At 42.1% G+C, this 23,058-nt stretch overlaps 2 protein-coding genes across 2 annotated transcripts in view; both read right to left on the minus strand.

Annotated features, from left to right (window-relative positions):
* Positions 1-14,577: 14,577 nt before the first annotated feature.
* NUDT7 (nudix hydrolase 7) lies at positions 14,578-17,419 on the minus strand (the record flags this gene model as incomplete). The annotated part of the gene is made up of 4 exons (XM_084270040.1): positions 14,578-15,458; positions 16,006-16,164; positions 16,998-17,235; positions 17,385-17,419. 4 exons carry the CDS (start codon positions 17,417-17,419, stop codon positions 15,075-15,077), a joined length of 816 nt encoding a protein of 271 aa, XP_084126166.1. The 3' UTR covers positions 14,578-15,074.
* A 1,014-nt stretch (positions 17,420-18,433) lies between these two features.
* LOC311196469 (hypoxanthine-guanine phosphoribosyltransferase-like) overlaps positions 18,434-23,058 on the minus strand; it is a gene marked incomplete at both ends in the record, with an annotated part of 109,490 nt that continues 104,865 nt past the window's right edge. The window contains 7 exons of the mRNA XM_084270041.1: positions 18,434-18,481; positions 19,374-19,450; positions 20,120-20,166; positions 21,195-21,277; positions 21,455-21,472; positions 21,972-22,034; positions 22,706-22,889. Of these exons, the coding sequence (XP_084126167.1) occupies positions 18,434-18,481; positions 19,374-19,450; positions 20,120-20,166; positions 21,195-21,277; positions 21,455-21,472; positions 21,972-22,034; positions 22,706-22,889 (520 nt within the window). The remainder of the gene's footprint in view (positions 18,482-19,373; positions 19,451-20,119; positions 20,167-21,194; positions 21,278-21,454; positions 21,473-21,971; positions 22,035-22,705; positions 22,890-23,058) is intronic.

Here is a 23,058-nt window from a genome sequence, read left to right on the forward strand (position 1 = left end):
CACTGCAGGGTTTTTCTCTTATTGCAATAAATTTTTGCAAGGGTGTGCGGAGGGGGTGGGGTTGGTGACCTTGCTATCTTTTGGGAGAGATGTGGGTAGGAACCTGAAGGAAGGGAGAAGGCAGTGCCTTATGGACACACCTAAGCAAAATAACCTGGTATCATTTCATGGGAAGCAAGCACATCAAAAGGGAAATCCATGTGAAGCTGCTCAGCAGAGGTTCATGAGTTACTTTTGAGGACGCATGCCCTATCCAATGCATGTCCTTTAAGATGGGCAAGAAATCTTGCAGGATGAGTGTTCAGTGGTCTCAAGTACTGCAGGCAAGAACCAACAGGGGCACAGAACAATACTCCCTTTCATGATGCTCCAGCTTCATGGCTACCAAGGCTCACCTCTGCAGGAGACTGCAAAAGTTATAGGGAAATAATTGAACAGAACACCTATCCAGCTTCCTGGATGGCCAGGCAGCTGTGAATTTTGTGACCAAAGCACTCCTCAAATAAAAAAAGTGAGCCACATCTTGTCAAATTTTAGAGGTAACTGCCAAGAATTTTAGCAAAGATTCTGATGGACATTCACAGTAATCACAGCCAATGCTGCTGGTAAGCAACATCAGAAACTGAACTTAACTTAAAGGGAAGAGAGATCATTTCAATAACTGAATTTATTTTAATTTTAAAATAAGGGGAAATTAAGAGGCCTTTAATTGGGAAACTGTGACATAGACACATCAATGTCAAAACAAGTGACAGTGCATTAGGCCCATCATACAGTATCCCAGCATGAGAGACAGGATGGCCCCAGAAGGAGCAGGTTCTTGCCAGGCTCTGATTTTTCTGCTTGAGCACCTCAGCCAGGAGCTGCGTTTCTTTGCCACAATGAAGAACAGGAGATTCCTTTATCAGGAAGAAGCCGTTCTGAGAGGGCTAGTCCAGCCCAACAGCAGCATTTCCTTATCCTGAACATATGTGCATCTTGACAGAATTACAGGATATGCTAAATGATACATCCTGATGGTAACCCCCCTTTATCATTGCTCTCTCCTTTGAATCTGAGAAGGAAGTGCTTGTGCAGCAGATGTTGTAATACACCATCCAATGTGTTCATAATCCCTGTATCACAGCCTACACAACACACACACACACTGCTAATCAGTGGCAGTGCTTAAAACAACCCCTAAGTCACAACTTCCAGTCCTCTCCTTATTGATTTACGCCTGTGGTCGATATCATGCCTTGCTGAGTTACCTCCTGTCATCTGAGCAGCTATAACAGATCACCTCATCTGTGAGGTAAACCTTTCTTTGAGCCAGCCCAACACATGGTACTTCACAGCTGGGTAGGAAAAGGGCACATTATTAGTCCATGGAGTTATGGAAAGATAAGGTTTCCAGCAGTTGGGGTGTTCTCACCCCTTCTTCAGCTGCTTGCTGCTCATTCCCACAACCTGCCATGAGATGTTGCCTCCTCAGCAGGGCTGGCCCAGCCACTTAAGTGGCCACAGTGAGACACAGCAGGGAACTGCTGGGGCTTAAAACTGCCTGGACTGTCAACCACAGCAAAGTAAATGTCCATGAAACAACAACTTAGAGTAACCGTTTCCACACTTTTTCACCCAATGATCTCTCTCCTGGTCCTTTTCGTTTCTCATGAGGTATTGCAGACCATCTTCCCTAACATTCCTGTCACTTCATGTGCCAAGCTGAGGACGAGCGAAGGTATGAGGTTCCTGTAGTTAACTATTTCCCTGTCAGCCAGGACTGGGCCTGAATGCTGTAGCTCATTCCATACCCTCCAGACACTTTCCCATCATTCAAACCTTGAGGTTCCAAACTCAAGGAAAGGAGCCTCAGCAAGGTGCACTCCCAAAGGCAAGAATAAAGTGAAAATCACTGCCATAAGATCTGCCACTGAGGTTAAGAAGAAGGCCATCCCCATAAGCACCCATTTTTGCTTGTTCTCTAGCTCCTGGCTCACCACAGGTGTGCCAGTTGTGCAAAGGAACAGGGGTTTCTAGCTGTGAATACTTGTCAGATTGTGCTAGGACAGGGCTATGCCAGTTGCACAGTGTTCAGTGGCAAGCATTATCACAGCGAATCCCAGCTCCCCATAAAGGAAACAATATTCAGTTCCTGTGAAAAAATTACAGTATTTTACTTCTTGATTCCAATTTTTATTGCTTTATCTTCAGGTTACAGTGTATTTAACACTGAACAGTCAGTCATCTATGTTACATGCTTAGAGGCTCTTCTGAGTATCATCACTCTCTTATGATTATTTATTGGCTTATTTTGTAGGTTCTGAGCAACTCTGTTGTTTCAAAATCTTGGCCTTCAAGATGAAGTGCAGGCTGTTCCAGATGAGCCAGAAGAGTGCCTCCAGCCTCAAGCTGAATTCAGTAAAATTAAGCTCTAGTGGCCTACTATTAACAAGGAAATCTGTTGCCCCTTTCCCCATTAATACTACATTCTTTAACTCTAGTTTTAAGTAGACTGAAGAGAGTTTGACAATTTTGTTGGAAAGTTATCAGGTACCAGTGACAACCCATACACTATGGCAGTTTAGATGGACTAGTTGTCATGACGACCAAGTTAACTAAATAAACATATCTGTATGCAGCAGCAGCAGCTCATGTCCTCTGCATCATCTTTACCTCAGCAGAAAGCATTTTGATTATATGCACAAATGAACCTGTCCCCCACCCCTTTGCCTCTCCCTGTCCCCTCCCAACCAGGTAATGATGAGGTACCAACCAGGTAATGATGAGGTACCACACAGTACTGCTCACTACTCCTGAGCACCTGAACTGGAATCGTTACAGGAGTGTAGCTGTCTCTGAAAGTGCAGAAATCCTGGTCAAGTTCTACTATAATTAAAGGATAAAAGGATAGTTTGTAGGTAAATCCACAGTAAACTACCTGATGGCCAATAAAATCTGGTTTTACATAAAGGAACGAGCACAATCAAATATGATTGCTAGCCTGAGGTTGTCTTTAAATCAGCAGGTTTTGGTAATTTCTTACAGAAATGGGTAGCATAGCAACTTAAGTTACTCAGCTCTGCTCACCAAAGATCTGTGGGCTCAGGAATGATTGACACATCTAAGTGAATGCTCAGGTCACAACTAAGTTTTAATTGCCTTCACTACAAAAGGAATGTTACGCTTCAGAGAGAAGTAAGAGTTCCAATGCCTCCCTCAAAACATCAGCACCAAGGAAAAGAACAGGTAAGAAAAGAAAGGTTCCGTGTTAGAAAGCTGTTGAGGTGACTGCAGGTTGAGGCCTTAAATGTGGTATAAGGAACAGATAACATCTACCTGCAATCATCTCGCACCAACGGCTTTTTTTATGTTTGAGAGCATCTATTTTCATGTTCCATCTTTTACCTCCTGTGTATTTATCTGTCAGAAAATATTATTGTGTGGGACTTAACAACAGCAATAATACAGCCCAGGTAAGTAAGGCATAAATCAGAAGGAAGATGGATAAGAAATAACAAAACAGAGTACAAAAGTACATGCCATAGAGCACCTGATAGACTTTAAGTGCTGGCACCATCATCATTATTTTAATAACTGCTGCATCCTGGTAGTTCCCAGACTGATTTTTGATCCCGAAAGAAGCATCAGATGTACAGCAAAGTCCTCTAGGGCTGGGAAGTGTACAGTGAAACCACAGCTGAATTTTAGAAAAGACTTAAGTGGTCCTTGTCTGGTTTGCATCATGGTGTGCAGAACAGTTTACACTGAGGTGAATTTTATCCAATGTTGAGTCTGATAGGATAGTGGAAATTGTAAAGAATATAAAAAAGGGTCTCGTTCAGGAAAGCATTTAACCCACTTACTTTTGTCCTTTTTGGCTTTGGTGTTTTTCTAATGGGATACAAGTTCAGGTCTAAAATTAAATGATTTTTTAAATAGAGGAATTTTTTTTCTCTCAAGTCCCTAATGATTCAACTAGTAAAGTTTTAAACAGGCTGGCACTGAGAGTTTACCTGACATTGCTTTAATTGTAGTTTATTTAAGTTGTAAAAAGGAAATAATTCGACCTTTAATAGTTTTCCTGCTTTAAAAACACATGGCTAGAGAACAAGTGCCAACTCCTTTCCCAAACCCCCAGCAACAATCATCCCCAAAACCCCACATAAAACTTAAGTAATGTATTCCTAAAAGAGAACATTTCAGTATCACATTTCTGGGCTGTCAGATTCAAGCAGAAAATGATGGATGAACTAAGTCAGCATTTACTGAAGGTAGAGCCCTTGCTTTAGGAGAACAGACGTGTTATGACTGTTTTTGAAGCGCATCATCCCATTGTACTGGTGTGAAAGCTTGAAGTCTTAGGATTCAGAGACTGTTGTTCTGAGGCATATGTACCTGAAAGTCAATAGAGAGTGTCATATTGAAGGAATTCGGTCCAGAGAAGGTTTAATTATATATAAATTGGAAAAGACTGATGATTATTCTGAAGAATTTCAGAAATGTTATGAGAGATCTTGAAAAGGATTAGTTTTGCTGCCCAGGTGTGTGAGAATTGGGTGTTCCTCTGCTTTGTCTGCCTTTTCAAGACAGACCAGGACTCTTGAGTCCCTGAAAGCTGAAAAGACACTGACTTCTGTGCAAGTATAAAAGGACTCATGCTGACAAGGACTCATGCTGACAAGGACCCAGGAGAAAATTTGGATTAGCAATTCAGTAAGAGCTCTGGTCCTGTTTATCTGATCAGTCTCACTGAATGCGAGGAAAACTTCTTCAGGCTTTTGAACAAAGCACATTTATTTTTTGTACTGAACAAAGCCAGAATTTGCCATGCCTGTTTTGGTAATGGGCAGCTCCATGCAGCAGACGAATCACCAGTATCTCTGGAACTGCACTAATTTCCACCAGCTGCAGATCTGACTCACAGTGCCTGAATGTGAGGGAAATGTCTTTATATCCTGAGCTCCGCAGTACATCTCCAGGAGCCATATGACTGCCCACCACACAAAATTGTGAACCATCTGTCTTTCTTGCTTAATAAGCCTTAATGTTTAATAAGTAAATGAAATATTTAATATTTACAGAACTCACGCTGCAGAGTTGCCAAGTGCAAAATGGCCATCAGAAAGTACACAGCTGCATCTCTGCCTCTGTGGATGTAGCTGAGGAGCTCCTCTGATGCCAGACACTTTCTCAAATTCACACTTCCTAACGAGCAAGCTTCAAGGGCGAAGTTTATCTCTGTTTTTGTTCAGCAGAAGGACACATACTTTAACAAGGACTTAAACAGGATCAATAGTTAAGCAACTCAGACACTTTTTTCCCCCTTCATTTTGTTCCCATCATTGGCCACTCCCTATCCTTTCCTGCCTCTCTTTGAACTGTAAATTCACTTGTTTTCCATGTTACACTCACAACATAAACTTGTAAAAATGCTCACCTAAAACTTACCAGCTTAGACATCTGTGAATAACCAGTTAAGATATAAAATACCCAACTTGGAGGATGTAAGAAAAGTTTCCTTACTGACAGTTAAGCCCCAGAGATGTATCTACATGTGGCACGTTAGCAATATTGGACACCATCTCCCATCTGGGTTATCTGAAAAGAATCTAACAAACGCTACTCAATAATGTTTTACTGGAGCATTTATTTTGACTGATGCTCTTAGAGCAATGTTTTATGTAGTACATAAATTGGTGTGCTAATCAGTTATCTTTAGTCAAATCTAGAGTAAAAACCACAGAAGATTCTAACAATTAAAATCAGTGTTACAGTTTTAAATGATGAATATATTTGGAAGACAGTTCTTGGGCCAAAGAGATTTTCTTCCTCCTACTTGTGAGAAATACTTCTCTTAGCAGAATGCTCTTTCTTGTTTATTTCTAGGGCTTGAGAAAACCAATTATTAATTGTCATGACTTCACTAAACAGCCTCATAAGACAGTAAGCAAGGCTGTCTAGGAGTATGTGAGATCTGCTGTTCATTCGGTCTTGAAGAAAAGCAGGAATCCAGGCTGAGAGAGTGTCTTCGTGCTGCTCAGCCATTGATGTGCAGCCAGTTTGAATGAACTGGAAGAATATCAGTGTTTCTAGCACAGCAGAACAAAGTCCAGGAGCATTATTTGGTAAACCCGTTGTCCCCGATGCCACGATGTGAGCAAACCAGAAAGGTACATGTGGACAAACACATGACTCTGAGGAGATCTACATGCAGAGTCTCATTCTAAATAGCTGTAAATAACGCTGTTTGGCAAGCTGCTGTCTGGCCGCCCCACAGAACACATGGGCCAGCCCCAGGCAGTTGTACCAGCCGGCACCAGCGCGCGGCCTGTGCCGGGCCGCAGGCTGGACCGGGCGTGCTGGGAAGCGCCTGGGCAGTGGCACGGTCCCGTGGCCGTACGCTGAGGGGCTGGCTGCTCAGCCCTTCTGCTCTCCAGCCGCCGCACATTGCTTGGTTGACACATCGTCATCCTTCCTAATGCTTTGGTCTTTTTGCCACCTTGGAAGTGAGCTCCAACCACAGCCCCTGCTAGAGCAACCCTGTGCTACTTCTCCTCACCAGACAGATTCTGTAATCACGTAACTCTGGTGCTTTTACATCCAAATCATCTCATTTTTTCATTATTTCTTCTTTTGCAGCCTTCTAGAGATCTGTCCCAGCTAACAGGCTCTCACAGATACGAAGTTCTCCATCAGATCAGCTGCCTTTTAGGCCTTTTCAGCCCAATGATTGTATAAAATGTGCTCCATCCACTGCACACACCTTTTTCCTTTTCCTCAAGCAAGGAACAATTTGATGCCAGGTGTGTAACATCAACTTCTTCTCTGTTAATAGGATTCCCAGATTTCCAAGCATCAACGGACCTTCATTTACATCTGTTATTAATTCATCAGTTACTGCATTTCTAATTTAACAGTTAATAGATTAAATGCACAAATAATGCATTCTGTATGAGTTCCATTTTTAGCACCGAAACCTGGCAATGAACCCCAGCACTCCCATTTCATTCCGTTTGTTTCCCATAAATATCTGCCAATCAGTACTGTAGATGATCTAAAAAGATGTTGCTCTTCGATTTAGAATTCCACCCTAATATTTTAAGAACAACTAACAATATATTCTAGCCAAACTTAGGCTTCTTTATAAGTACTGATTTTTTTCAAGTAGAAACATTGTTAGCACCTGTAATGCAAATGCTAATGAAGTAGTGTGAAAGATACATGCTAAAATATAACTGAGATCAGGTACATTATTAAGGTGGGTATGCAGTATAAACTAAAGCCTCAGAGCATGTACTTTGGCACAACTGTGCTAAAGTCAATGAAATTACTGTGATTCATGCCAACTACAGAACTGCAGCAATTAAGTTATTAGAAAAAATACAATAGTTTAATTAATTTTCCCTGAAATAGAGAATAAAATAAACACTATTTAAAAGTCCTGTTTGTCAGCCCCTTTGCTACAGGTATTTGTTTCTGTATACATATCCATCTGAATACAGGTTTACATCACTATGTCCTTAATCCTTTAAACATACAGAGAGCTTTTTGCCTGGGATTATTCATGTTCATTTCAACAGCTGGATATCTGACTTTGGGTTTAAACACAAATCTAGCTTTCCTCTGAAGAACAGTTCCTGTTTGTTGCCAGTACTTCTGGATTTTACTATAGGCATCATGGAAGATGCCAGCACTTCATTAAGAACAGCTATGCAAATACTTTAAAGCAGCTGTGCTAATGGTCAAGCACTGCAGCACCTGCAGGATGAATTGTAGGGGTGTATCTTTAATACAAAATATGTCCCAATGTAGTTATAGTACAGTGGAGATCAAGACAGACATCATTTAGTAAATGGTCATGACTGAACAGTCTAAAGGATTACAGAATTCAGGATAAGAACAGGTAAATGTGCCTGAAATAATGAGTCTTTTGCTAGCCAGGGAACAATCTTTCCCCCTGCAGCATGTTCTGACAAACAGGATGATTATTCTTCATTAATGTTTCAGTGTTGCTTGGGTGTTTTCCTTCGCAGCACACATCATTTTCAATTTCAAAACCAAACAAAACCTAGCCTCAAACCTAGTACTAAGTAACAGGCAACCACACAGTATAGTAAATTTAATGAACAACATAAAGCATAAAGCAATTTATGTTGAAACTCAGAATGCCATACCCAAAGTGAGCATTCTGCCTACAGAATTACAGCTTCTGCAAGGGATCAGAAGCAAATGTGATTCCTTTTTCTGTTTTTCTTATTTCTTACATTACATTTTGGGAAGAGATAAGGTTAGAGTGACAGATGGATTACCTAAATGACCCTTTTGACTATAACTTCTTTTTGTTTAAACTGGAGATGGTTTAACATGTACTGTTGTGCAAACTGCATTGCTATGGCAACCTACTGAAAAAAAGCATCACTGTAGGTACATCACAGACACGTTGACATGTAAGCACTCACATGAGGTTTTTCTTGAAAGAGGAAGACGCCTCCGGATTTTGCATTTTATATATATGATTTAGGCATGGGCTGAATATAAATAATCTCCTTTCTTGAATGTATACATTCTCTTCTAACTGCCTCGGCCCTGAATGAACTCCAGCTATGCAAGTGACGTATTTTAAAATGAGCAGCACACACTGAACTTACTGAAATTAAATTAACATGTTATGGGTTTGCCCCACATGGAAGTGCTGTAAGATACTATATATGCTATATCCTTTTGTATCCTTAAACCATCCTGAGATGGTTAAAATTGTTAAATACTCATTTACATATCAAATATATAGAAATGTTAGATGTTCACATAAACGTTAAATACCAAAAGCCTGATCATTTGAGCACTCAAAAATACAGAAATGTTAAATGCTGAATCACTGCATGTAAACTCAAAGAATGACTAACAACTCACATCAAACTGTATGGCACTTATTTTTTTCTATTTTTATATTATGACAGTAATTTTCTTGTTCTGACATAAGCCTTTGCACTCATTTTACTGTCAGGCTAGTATTACTTATCCCATAGCTAGAGAATCTAATCTGGAATATACTTTTGATACCTTTTTTTCAATTGAGCAATAGCCTTGGTGATTTGTTTGTGAGAAAAAATGCAGAAATATATATAAAAATATCTTTTCAGATTGGAAGATATATTAAGATACCATACTTAAACAAGGCATAAATGAATTTGTAATCAATCATTCAAATAAAGGAATCAATTAAAAACACCAGATTCAAAATAAAAGTAGATACAAACCTATTTTAATAATACTCAGGTATAGCACAGGACCAGTAGAAGAGAACAGTGGGGCACCCAGGTCTGGAGAAGTGCTTTGTTACATGACTTTAAAGACAGATCTGAACAGGAACTGAGGGTCTATAATGCTGCAGTGTCCAAAGCACCTGGCCAGCTGAACAAAATACTGGGCCTTTTTTAGGTGCTTTAACATTTGTGTACAAAACAAGTGAGAGCTAATTGTTCTAGGCCATGGGCCAGTTTAAGGGCAGCATACAGCGTATTCCAATAGGAAATTCCCAGAACAGCACATTTGCTAGATCTCTTCCCTTTTAGGTTTACACAGCCTCTGCAGCCCAAGGGCCAGGAACAGGTTAATCTCCCTGGAGGATCCACAGGCACAGTCACACTCTCCTTTAAACTACACTTTGCAGAGCAGCTGCAGCTTCCCTTTAATAGGCTATGTAACTACACAGAGCACTTACCCAGGAGGAGTGAGGGACACACACTTCCAGTTCTCTCATACTTCAGAGATAGTGCTCCTAAAAATGCCTGTTACCACCAGACTTGATACTCTGCTTGGGGGACTTTCCACTCCTTCCCTCCTGAAGGTAGAAAAGAGACTAAGAACAAGACATGGATTGGCTAGGAGGGCTGACTAGGTTGGAGGGAGTCCTGTTCTAGTTTCTGTGTCAAGAACTGTGAAAGAATTTTCTCCAAAGATTGGCCAAGGAAACAGTTTCTCATTAGTAAATGTGGGACTTGCAGAACTGCAGTTTTAGTCACAAGCACTTAAATTTCTTTCCTTTTGTGCTCAAAGGGTTTTTTAGGCACTCAAATCTCAGATAGGCATCTAAATACTGAGTCTTTTGAGTTAAGAAAGTACTTCCCGAATTTCAAAGCTAATGTGAGGAAAATGATTTGGAATGCATAACGTGAAGTGTGAAGCCCCAGGGTTTTACTGCAAATCACACAAGGATTTTTGTCTGTACCTTGTGCTGGTTTTGGCTGGGACAGAGTTCATTTTCTTCATAGTAGCTGGCATGGGGCTGTGTTTTGGATTGGTGCTGGAAACAGTGTTGGTTGCACAAGGATGTTTTTGTTATTGCTGAGCAGTGCTCACACAGAGCTGAGGCCTTTTCTGCTCCTCACCCCACCAGTGAGTAGGCTGGGGGTGCACGAGGGTCTGAGAGGGGACACAGCTGTGACAGCTGACCCCAACTGACCTGAGGGATATTCCATACCATATAACATCATGCTCAGCATCTAAAGCTGGGGAAGAAGGAAGGGGATTGTTACAACATTTGAATTCCCAAGCAACTGTTATGGGTGATGGGGCCTTGCTTTCCTGGAGATGGCTGAGCACCTGCCTGCTGATGGGAAGTGGGAATTAATTCCTTGGTTTGCTTTACTTGTGCACAGCTTTTCCTTTACCTATTCAACTGTATCTCAACCCATGAGTTTCTCACCTCTACTCTTTTCAATTCTCTCCCCATCCCAGAGTGGGGGGAGTGAGCAAGCAGCTGTGTGGAGCTTAGTTGCCACTGGGGTTAAACCACAGCAGACCACTGTGAGTTTCACTTTTCAACTAGTTCAAATGGTTTATTTGATTCAAAAATCAACAAGATTTGCATTTCCTAAAAGGAGCAACAGCTGTAACTGTTGTTGTTGGCCTTAAAGTTCCACACACTAATGTTCAAAAAAAGAAATAAAAACAAACTGAGATTTGAATCTGTACAATTTGTACAATTTCTGTGCCAGATCTGGTTGAGAGATGAAGTAGAAAGAAGGCTGCTGGGAACTGAGGAGGATGGTAAGTTAGTAATTATGTCTCCTGGTACCTGTTTTGTTTACTAATTAAAGGTCTAATTGCTTTGCTCTATTTTAATTAACAATGTTCTTATTTTAATTAGTTACTTTTCCTGCATACATTAGAATTGGGAGAAACCACTCAGGATATAAATACTATGATGAAGAGCTTAAAGTTAAGCTTCTAAAAACATTTTAACAATTTCACAAGTGTTTAATCATGAAAAATAAATGTTCTTCATAAACGTTGCTCCTACTTCCCCAAGGATTTCCTCCTAGCAAAAAAAATTTATCTTTTTTTCTTTTAACTGAAAAAGTCAACTTACATCAAATGTAGTTAACAGAGGCATCAAAAGAGCTAATGCAGGAATGTGGAAGGTTTGATAGTATTTGGATGTGCTAAAATGTTCAGTCAGGTCAAATCTCTTTACATGTCCCAGCGCAATCACCATTCTCTTAAGAACCAATCTCAGCATTATTAGCAATTGTCTCTGAAACTTGGGGAAATGTATTTTCTTCCCTAACAGAGGCTGGGAAAAAGCAAACAGTGCCCTGTAAAAGAACTGGAGAATTCATACAAATTGTTCCAATTTCTGGAAAGATATCAAACCCAATAACCTTTATACAAGTACTTTGACATGGAGACACGTAGCAGCTGTCATCTTTTTCCTATGAATTGTTTTTGACAAGTGTGTTTACTTCCTCTGTGGAGCAGGTAATGGGCCTGGGATATTGAGAAAACTATAAATCCTCAGGTTTTGGGAAAAGCTCTACTTAATGGTCCTGTGTGCAGCTTAAAATAAGTTTGGTCTCTCTGAAACTAATAGTAGTATGTTACACAGCTGGTTATAGACCACACAGTAGTTCATTGTCCAAGTGGCAGTTACCAGTTGGGATTCTGCAGAGGCCTGTTCTGAGTGTGCTTACTCTAAGTAGTAAATGGAACAAAATATATTAAACTTGAGGCTAACAGCAACTCAGATGTTCTCTGCTGTGAAGTTGCAGAGAAGGAAGAGGTCACCCCTTGGCTTCACTCTGGAAGAGATGTGTGTGCTCAAGCAGAGACTGAGGCAGCACAAGTCTGAGCAGCAACTCCTCCCTGGGGATGAAAAGCTCCTGAGGAACAGCTGGGAGCTTCACCTATGAAGCAGTAGATGTTACACCAGGAGGAGCACAGGCTGAGGCAGCATGGAGGAAAGGCTGTGCATTATCACCACAAGTCATGCTCTGGAGCAGGGCACAGCAGTCTGAAGACAGGCTGCCTTCCACAGGGATAGCTGAAGTCAAGTCCTCCAACTCCTCCTCAACAACCCATTCTGATAACTTCCTGAGGACTACAAGCAGCCTGCTGGAAGTGCCCAGATCCAAGCGACCACGTCTTGGCTGGAGGAAGTGTGTTCCACCCTTCTGAACAGCTACAGCCAGACCATCAGTGTGAAGGGAGTGTCCCCCAGACCCCTGGGGGCCATGAATGGCCACTTCAAGCAGCTCCTGTGGGCTGTGGGACTGAGAGGCAGCAACGTGCCCTGAGTGTGGCATTCTCTGACCATTGGCTGGAGAACCAGGACCCAGTGGGTCCTCCTAGCCGAGCTGGGACCCCTTTCCCAGTGTGAGCATCTGTGACACCCAGTGCCCACTGCCAGCCACCCCTGCCTGGGGCTGGGGGAGCATGGGGGGCTCTGACAAGTCTCTGGAGTAATGATTTAAGAAAAAAAGTGTTCAAAAAGCATCCAGCTATGACACTTCAGGACATGATTTAGTAGGTAGAGTAGTGGCGGGTTGATGGTTGGACCTGATGATATTAGAGGTATTTTCCTGCCTTAAAGATTCCATGATGAGAGAAATGTCTGAAAAACTCAGTAGTAGTTTGTTTATCATTTGTTTTAGGAAAAAAAAAACCCAAACAAAACCAAACAACCACCACAATGAGATGTGTAAAAAGGAGCTGTGACATGTTCTGTGCCATCCAGCCCAAATAAATGGTTAACTAACTAATGGTTTAATTATCACATAGTTGATGTGGGGGGAAGGGAATAGTGGAGGAGGGGTCGCTGAAGATTCTGGAAAGCAACAAAAATTACAAGAGATGTTACAAAATGTGTTTGATAAACTGAAGGAATCTAGTAATTAGTCTAAGGATGCCAAAGGAAGACAGAGTGATGTAGTTTTTAGGAGTGCAGAAAGTAACTAAGCAAATGAGCTATTCATCATCTGCTATGTTCAGGACAGGAAGCATTCCTTGCTACAACTAGTGTCTATTAAGTTTAGCCATGCTTTACACAGTTTGTTTAAGGCCTGCAATGGATTGTCCAGGGAAACTTAAGAACAACTTAGATATTTATCAGAATATTATGTATCCAATTCCATCTTTAGGGATGGAATCAGGCAAATTCTTGAGGCCTTTTCCAAGCCAGTATTCTGTATCTTGTACTTTAATGCAACAGCATAAAGATTATTTCAGACAGAACACTGTAGAATACCTGCCACTGAATTATCTCTGGGAGGAGAAAAACTAGTATCACACAGTTGTAGCAGGGAGAGGAGGCAAAGGGAAACTCAGTCCTTGCAAGATTTGTGTTCATTTTAGCCTTGATTTGTTTTGGTGTCCTCCTGTCAGCTGAGTGCAACTCCAGCATCTTTCTCTTCTACAGCAAAAGGTCACGCTGCAGTTACCAACCAAACACAAGCTGGTACTTTAGTGCCTAAATGCTACTGTCCTAACACAACAGCCAAAGAATATGACAGACACAATTATCAGAGGCTAAATAAAATATCTTAGAATTGAGTTTCCTAGAAAATCACCATTAGCTACTCAAGCCATGCTTGGGAAGCATTTTTAAACAGGATGCCTTTTGCTGAAGTCACAGGCAGCTTCAGGCATACTACACAAGCTGCTTCATGTGGAAATCCCACCTCTGCTCCATTACAGCACAGCTCTGGGACTTGCCAGCAGCCTTTTGGTCACGCTTGTATCCATCAGTGAGTAAGAGGGAGCACAAAGTGCAAACATCAAGAAGAAATGGGTGTTTTTCTTCATGTTACTCAAGACTAGCACTAGGGCACATGGTTCTGAGAGACAGCGAATGCTTTCAACTCACACCTGTTACTCAGGGACCAGCTATTTAAGAACTGGTAACCTGTTCACTTGCAAAGCACATCTCAAACCCAGCCTAAGTGGATTGTGCTTTTGAACACTTAAACATTTGGCAGTAAGATCATGACCACTATGAGTAAGCCTCCAGTTCACCTGGAGTAAGGAAACAAGGATTCACAGCACAAAGAATATCACCTACCTGTCATTGCCAGGGTGACTGGTAAAGGTTCAACTACAGGTAAGCATTTCAGACATCATGATTACTCAACTCTCTTCTTTCCTTAGGATGACACCCTCCAGGATCAGTAAGTGGTGCTAACAAGATGCTAAAGAGCAAACTTCAGTACTGTTTCCTGTACAGTAATTTCCTTGTGAGAAGTGTTAAGCAAGAGTAAACTCACCAAACCTCCCTCTTTCCTCCACAAGTCCAACTAAAACAAAGTAAGACTGTGAAAGCACCTGCCACCTTTTCTATTTTTATTGTGCATTTCCTAAGTGGTCAAAGGTACCACAGAAGACAGTGTGCATTGTGTTTTCTGTATGTGCTATGCCACACAGTAGTAAGAAACAGGCAGATCCCCAAAAGTTTTCATATTCTAATTCAAACAGACAAAAATTACATAAAATATTATTATCTCATTATATAGAAGAGGCAAACCATAGAAAGTGTCTTAGATCACACAAAATAAAGGCAGAAACAATACAGATTTGGAAGATCTGTTTCAAAGTCCACGAAAAAGACCACTTGCTTTAGGCAACACTAAAACAGATTATAAAAGTTATATCAATCTAGTTAGAGCTTGTCAACTTAAAAAGATTACTTAGAAATAAATATTTTAAGTTCACAATTCAGAATAAATTCAAGAGTGAAATTCAATCAAATAATAGATGCAACAGCAATAAACAAAACCCTTTTTCCCCTTTTAATATAAATTAATTAGCAAACCAGTTTGTCATAGATTACTCTTCTTTCTTTCATATAAGGATGCGTATAAACTCATGAAATTGTTCTCAGAGGATGAAATTAAGTTGTTAAGATCATAATCAACTTCAAAGGTAGGTCTCTCTCCAAGAATGACGAGAGCAAGAAGTACAGCAAAGTGAGCAGTGAGTCCCCATATCTTGAATGATGTTCTCCGCTCGCAGGCGTCGTACGTGAAGCAGTGCATCCGACTGAAGTAACCAGCGGAGTTGCGGTAAGACAGGGCCTTGTAGTTTAAGGGCTTGACAAAGTATTCCAGTGGCACGACAAAAACATCACTCACTTCATCTGGATTAGGAATGGCCTGGAATGTATCCTCTATAAATCCTACAACTGGTGTTACCAAGTTATTCATCTGAGAGGAGAGGGAAAAAAAAACAAACCAACAAAACCCATTAAGTTCCTGTCAAGTAAAACAATGTTCTTTGTTTTAAAATATTATCTCATCCTAATCCCTTTATGTCAAGAAGAGTCTGGTAGCAACTCCTGCATAACCACCCTAAAGGTACTTGAAGAGAGTAACTAGATACCCTGCTTGCTTTCTCTTCTTCAGGCTGAGCAAAACCACTTCTCCCAGCCTCTCCTCATAATCCACATGCTCCAGCCCCCTTTACTGTTTTCATGACTTACTGCCAAATTCTCACCAGTTTACCACTGTCTTTCAAGCCATGGACTTGGATTCTAGCTGGACTGTCTTTCTCCATACCAAATGCAGTTCACAAATATGAAAAGCAGAGCAAGAATCCCTTCCCTTCATTCTGCTGGCAACACAGGCTGCACACTTTAAGAAGCGGTAGTTATTTACAGCTACAGGCTTGAAAAGGTTAGTATCAACCTCTGAATAGAAAATAGCCCAAGCTTCTTTTCTAATGATATGCTGACTTAGTCATTGTATTGCTTACTTTATCAATTCCAGGCACTAGCCTGCAGATGACTTCCACCTTCTCTGGCTGGAGTCCCACTTCTTCTTTAGCTTCTCGGAGAGCAGTATCAATTTCATCTTTATCAATTGCTTCCCTTTTACCTCCTGGAAAACACACTTCCCCCGGTGACCTTCTCAGCTGGAATTTAAAGAAGAATGGCTGTTAAACATAAAAAGTTACACATTTCTTCTTGGATCCACATAGATACTTGTTCAAACTGCAGAACCACTGTATGCTTGCTTCATCTTTTGAGCCAAAGCAGCTGGAAATTGTGCCAAGAGGTTTCAGCAGATCAGAGGAAATAATGCCTTATTGTGCAAGCTACACAAGAAGTTGGGCCTGTAACTACCCAATCCAGAAACCCTGTAACTACCTCATCCAGAAACCCTGTAACTACCTCATCCAGAAACCCTGTAACTACCTCATCCAGAAACCCTGTAACTACCTCATCCAGAAACCCTGTAACTACCTCATCCAGAAACCCTGTAACTACCCAATCCAGAAACCCTGTAACTACCCAATCCAGAAACCCTGTAACTACCCCATCCAGAAACCCTGTAACTACCTCATCCAGAAACCCTGTAACTACCTCATCCAGAAACCCTGTAACTACCTCATCCAGAAACCCTGTAACTACCTCATCCAGAAACCCTGTAACTACCTCATCCAGAAACCCTGTAACTACCTCATCCAGAAACCCTGTAACTACCTCATCCAGAAACCCTGTAACTACCTCATCCAGAAACCCTGTAACTACCTCATCCAGAAACCCTGTAACTAACTAATCCAGAAACACACCTACTGCTCGCACAGTGTTGTGCAATCCACAGCAGGAATTCTATTTCAACAGCTGACAGCGTTGTGTCTGCCTGTAACCTGGGGCACACACGCAGGCCCCAGGCCGCGGGGGGACCACGGCTCTCCCTCGCCCCGGCCGGTGCCTCCCCCAGAGCCGGCCCCGGCTCACCCACCTGCAGCGACCTGACCGTGAGCAGCAAGTGCAGCTTCCCCGCCCTCACCATCAGCGGCAGGAGCACAGAGGCCTTGGGCAGCGGCAGGCGGGAGTACCTGTCTCCCACATCGAACTCCCGCAAGCGGAGCCGGGCTCTCTCTTTGATACTCTCTCTGCAAGCAAACGGAAAGGAGCGCGGTGACAGCCCGAGGCTGCGCCCGGCGCCCCGCGGGCAGCGGCGCCCGTTTGTCCCCGAGCTGTACCGGCCGCGCCCTGGCCGGCAGGGGGCGCGGCAGACACCACCATCCCCCCCCCCCCAAAGGCGCGGGCTCCTCTCTGCCGCCTTCCCGTCGGGTTTATCCCCGCAGCCCCCCCGGGCGGCGGGAGGGCCAGGAACGGCCGCTACCTTTCCTGCTCGTCCTCCCGCTCCGCAGCCGCCATCTTGGACACCCCAACCCGAAAACAGACTTTCCTCTTCCTCGTCGCCTTCCGGCCCCACTCCCACCCTCCCGCCCTCGTGACCGGCGGCCAGTCCCTCCAATCAGCACGCGAGACCGCCGGGTTCTGCCTTCCGATTAGTGGAGGGCAGGCCACGTGATGAGGCCCCTAGGGCTGCACGCGGCGTTCCCGCCCCGGGGCGGGGCTCCCTCGCTCCCGCTGTGGGCGCCGAGGAGAGGGCGGGGCTGGGCCGGGCCGGGCGGCGCGTCAGGGCCCGTGATGGGGCTGGCGAGCGCCTGGCGGTGGCTTCCCCGCGCTGTGCACGGGCTGCTGCCGCCGCCAGCAGCCCCCACTGCAGCTGGGACAAGCAGCAACCCGCGGAGCGGCGCCCGTGGCCCGCACGCACAGGGGGCGGGGCGGTGCAGCGGCGGGGCGGCGCTGGGCGCCAGCTGAGCCGTACTCCCTGTGTTAGGTACTCGCCGGCGCTTGTGTTCCTCCTCTCAGGCGCCTCGAGGGGCGGGTAGCGTCACGTAGGCACTTGCGGTAGCCCCTGCTGCAGCCGTGAGCGCGCAGTTCCCCTCCAGAAACCCACACACAACAGCCCGAGTCGCAGGGACCGTAAGAACCCACTCCAGCCGTGTTACCGTGCCCGTTACTTTCGTCACTGCACGATGCTTGAGAACCGGTGTGATTCCCTGTGTGCTGTGCACTTCACACCGCTGGCTTGAGGTTGATTAAATGCCTTTTGAGCCTATTTGTTACATAAAGAAGAAGATTGCAGCCCATGCGATTCTGTACCACGTTATTTCATGCACAAAACTAAAAGTCGACTACATACACATACACCTGTCCTGCCTCGTTCACCTTCAAGCTGTTTTACATAGTCATTGCAGGGAAAACACATCAAAATCTTCACAAAGTGGTGTGGATCTTCTGTGGAGAGAGCAGAGTTTGTAGAGTAGCGATTCAGCCTCAGAGCCGTGTGTGCCACTGGGCTGTTCCAGGGGACTGACGTTGTCAGATCCTGTATTTCTCTTTAGCTTTCTCTTTCAGAATGCAGATATGCTTTAAAAAAATAAATTAAAAGTTCCCCTTTAGTTAGTCTTACCTTCAGAAAGAAGTCGAGTGATTTTTTTGTTGCAGCACTCTGAGGAAAACAGGCCAGAAACAACTAATGTTTGCAAGTTCACTACATGCTGTAAAATTGAGATGTTACTGTTGCTTCCAAGCTTGTGTTAGAGATTCCCATATTCTGAGGAGGTCAGTTTTGTTCAGTTATTGTATCCTTCATAGTGCCTTGCAATAGCATAGATCCATCGTGTCTTTAACAGAATTCTATTAAATAAAGACTTTCAAAGGAAAAATCTTTGCACTTAACCAGATCTAGGAGCATGTTTTTAACAACTAAGGAGAGAAAAGAAGACAGCTTGCTCTATCAGTTACGCTTTTTCCAAGACTACTACTCACTGCAGTCTAAGAGCAAGGGAAAAAGATCTTTATGAACGTGTTTATGCAGTGTAAGAAGTTTATACAGTGTAAGAAACACCTTTTTACACAGTCCACACATAGCCACCTCAAAAACCTGGCTAGCAAATAGCATTGTGATATTTCCCTAAGACAGACAAATGTGAAATCAAAGCCAAGTTACATGCTACTTTCTCTTTAGATAGGGCCAGCCACCAACATGCTGGGAGGTTCAGAATGCTCTACAGCATGGCTGGGCCTTGAGACTGGTGAAGGAGATTCATGAAAAGGGAAGGCATAAGCAAGCTCTTAATGCATGTGCGCTGAATTACCAACTTGGCACATTGTTTTCCCCCCCTCTCTTAATGGAAGTTTCTGGTCAGATTTGAAGAGATTTTTTAATGGTTGAGAAGCTCCTGGTATAAGCTGATACCTTGCTGGTTACCTGTGGTAGCAATCACATATGTAACAGGGCACACATGTATGTACTTACATTTAGATCTCTGAAGTATTCATTATAATCAAGAGCATATCCAACCACAAATTTGTCTGGAATTTCAAAGCCTATATCTGTAACAAAGTGCAGTTCTTGTTATAGTTTTGTGATGTAAATAGCTTTTAAATACACAGTTTGTATTCAACACATGCTGCAGCTATTTAAGAGTAATATGTAACAAATACATCATCTTGCTCTCAAGCCACTTAGCATGCTTCTTTAGAATCAGATCTGTAAATTGATGAAAGGTTAGAATCTTTACTATCCTCATCAGTCAGTAATACAATTAAAATGTTAAGATAATGTATTTTAGGAACAAAGTGATTATTTAAAACTTAGGAGGTAGTCCTGGGGAAGGGAGAAAAGGAGTGAGATTTTACTTCTGTAAAAGTAGGTGCACAGCAGCTCACTAGGGATTTTTGGTTTGAAAATAGAGCAAGTTTAATGCAGACTCAAAACACATTGCTTTTAGGGTCAAAGCCATAAAATACAAAGTTAAGGCTTGATTCTGTTTCTAGTAACAAATAGCCAAACCTGCACTAGGATCACTTAGGGAAAGAAAAAATAAATGGTGGTCTTGAGATTTCAGCATGGGATAGCTAGTCATCTGTCTGCAAATTTGTATGCATTCTCTCCCCATTTCACTTGACTTTCCAAAAACTTATATGCCAGTTTTCAGACTTCCTGCATGAAGGGAAATTAGGAGATCATATTCTGGACAACCAGAAAAATGCAATACTTACAGTCTGGTCTGTAACCTGGACTTTGATGTGTCCTTTTAACAAGCAGGCTGTAAGGCAGAGCAGAGAAGGTTGTATTTTAAAATATGTCTTGCTGTGCACTTCACTTTTACCACCTCTCCCCACAAGCTTCTGTAATCAGGCAGTTATATTAAAACAGTGAGATTATTTTAACAGAAAGAAGTAGTGCTCAGCTTTATAATTGAGGAAGAAGTGAAGACTCTAATCTAGGGTCATTCTGAAGGTTCAAATGACTCTATTGTTTTGCATTTCATTCTTTTGAATTCTGCATCCCAAGAGATTATTTTTTCATGTATCAATTTATCAGCAAACTAGAATAGCACAGACAGGTATGCAGGGTCAAGTGTTATGTAAAGATTTTAGCAGAGAGGGAAGGAGAAGAGGATGAGCTATGCAGTATCACAGTGATTTCTTCCACTGAGTCGTATCTATTCTTGCTTTTCGTGTGCACTTCTGATGAAACAGAGAACCTCCTGGACATTCACTAGGAAGAGCACAACTGGTACATAAAACAAGTGTTTTTTCAAAGCATCGTGAGTACTTGACAGACACGGGGATACTCAAGAAATTCCTTTTCTAGATCTGTTTTTAGATGATCTCTAAAGTCACTTGAAATCACTTTCCATTGCTGGCAGTCTCTTAGATTCTGAAAACCTGTATGACTGAGGATATTAAGACAAGTTTTCAATACTGGCATCACAACATGAAGACAACTGACAATGTGCTAGGAAACTTGTGGGAAAAGCTGAATTTCCTGCAGGCATATAAGGTAAGAAACAGAGAATCCATCAGTCTGTGGACTAGCAGAGAGAGCCAGGAAACCTTTTTTTAGTTCATTTTAACAACAGAGGTGGTACTGCATATGTAAATTTCCCTGTTTAATAAATATCTGGGTGTTTACCAGCTGGATGAAGATTGCTTCCTGCTTTTACTTCCCCCAAATGTTAAACCAAACAAAACCATGCAAACACTTGCCAGCATACACTGACTATTCACCTAAAAGATTTTGCTATATCTTCTCATTACAGTACACCAGTAAGCAGCCACATCATGATACCTTACAACTTTTACCATCTTTGGTTCATTGTCTTTTAGTTTTGAAAGTAGTGCTTTCATTGTTCTACCAGTCTCAATAATGTCCTGAAAGAGATAGAAAAATAAATTATCTTCAGAGTCTGAAAGAAAAAACAGACTGCTAGTGGATTAACTTCACTTACAAACCTCCCCCCCCTCCCAATATGCAATAGGTATTAACTTGTAAAATGGGGAGGAAAGAGTCCATACCATTCCTCCCCTCTGCCTCCAATCTTTACTTACCTCTACTACTAACACATTCTGGAAGAGATCATGTAGGGAGAGAAAGAAAAGAAAATATTTACATGGCAATATCAAGTGAAAAGTTTGCAGTACAAATTGCAGTTACAGTAAGTTGCCATTGAGTTTTAAAAGTGCATGTCACATAACTAGGTAATTTTAGTGCTTTTTGAAGAATCTTTTAAGTATTTATAGAAACATAAAATGTTGTGAGAAAACCAGCTGTGTCAGGTTTTATATATTATTCCATGTATAGCAATAGCATTCTAAAACTACATGGGTCAGTTTAAGATAGTTCATTTTTGGGAGAGGCTGTGGATGAAAAGTGGAATAGGATCTTCAGAAGCATTCAGTACGGCTCACATCACGTTTCCACTGACATCAGTGGGAATGACTCTCTGTATCTATGCATGGCATTTTAAACCAGTGTTAAGTGGCTGTAAATATGTAGTATCTAAATCTTAATAAAATGGACTTCCTGGAAGATAGACAACTGAAAGCTGAAGATGCTAATTCATACCTTCCCATTTAGTGTAGAAAGTTCTTCTCCAACGATAGTAATTTTTTCTGTAGGTGAATCATTCTAGAAGGAGAAAGTACAGAGTGTTATCTTCTATGTCTGTGGATGCTGTGTTCCTCCTGGGTTTTGTCTAGCAAATGACACTTGCCATTTCTCACAGCATTTCTTCAGTAAAACAGCTTTTAAGCAGCTGAAAGGAAGAGGAGAATATAAAGATGTTTGCATGGAACAAGAGTACATCCATGTTCATGGAGCAGATGTAATTGCTTTTGGCCATTTTGTAGCTGCAGATTTATTTTAGAGTTCCATGAAACATTTATAGGATATTGTTCACTGTCATATTTAGCATGGGGTAAATTTTGATCGTGCAGGACAATAGCAAGTGTCTGATACTAAGCTTCTCTCCATCCTCCTTCCCACCAAAGGGTACCATGGTAAAGAGAGTAGAACCTATGCCAGATCTTTGGGCTGGAGAGGAGAGATTGGAAACTTCAGCCTGGATTTGGCATGTTAAGTGTTCCACTCTATGTTCATTCTAGTGAATATAGAATATCCATCTGATTGTTGGAACAGATCAGTAAATCAGTTACTTTTCAATATGTAATAAAATAATGTACTTTGAACAAGATATATGACTAATCTCATTTTTTGTGGCATTTTCATGTAAACTACCAATATTCAGAAAGCCAGTCTATGAGGAGAGTCAATTTTCCAAGGAAAAGAAAGCTGCTTACACAGTAGCTTTTTATTCTAACAAAATCCACAGTAATAGGCACAGATTTATCACCATTTTGATTTAACGCTTTTATATGGTCCAGCAAATCAGCGAAGAATTTGTAACCTCCTTTAAGGACACAGAGTGCAACGATGTGATGGCTTCCCATATCTTGCATGATGTCTCTAGCCAAACGCTCTGTCCTGGAAGGGAAAAAACACCAAATCCATTAGAGTTTAGTGTGTCATATTTGCCCATATATTGAGCAGTCTCAAAATTAAAATTCTGATCTTGGCATTAAGTTTTTATAACCAGCATATCGTGCCCACAGTAAGACATAGCAAAGTGAGTAATGTATTTGCAGCTCACAAG

Source organism: Gallinula chloropus, assembly GCF_964237585.1.
Source record: "Gallinula chloropus genome assembly, chromosome: 13".
Classification (NCBI taxonomy): domain Eukaryota; kingdom Metazoa; phylum Chordata; class Aves; order Gruiformes; family Rallidae; genus Gallinula; species Gallinula chloropus.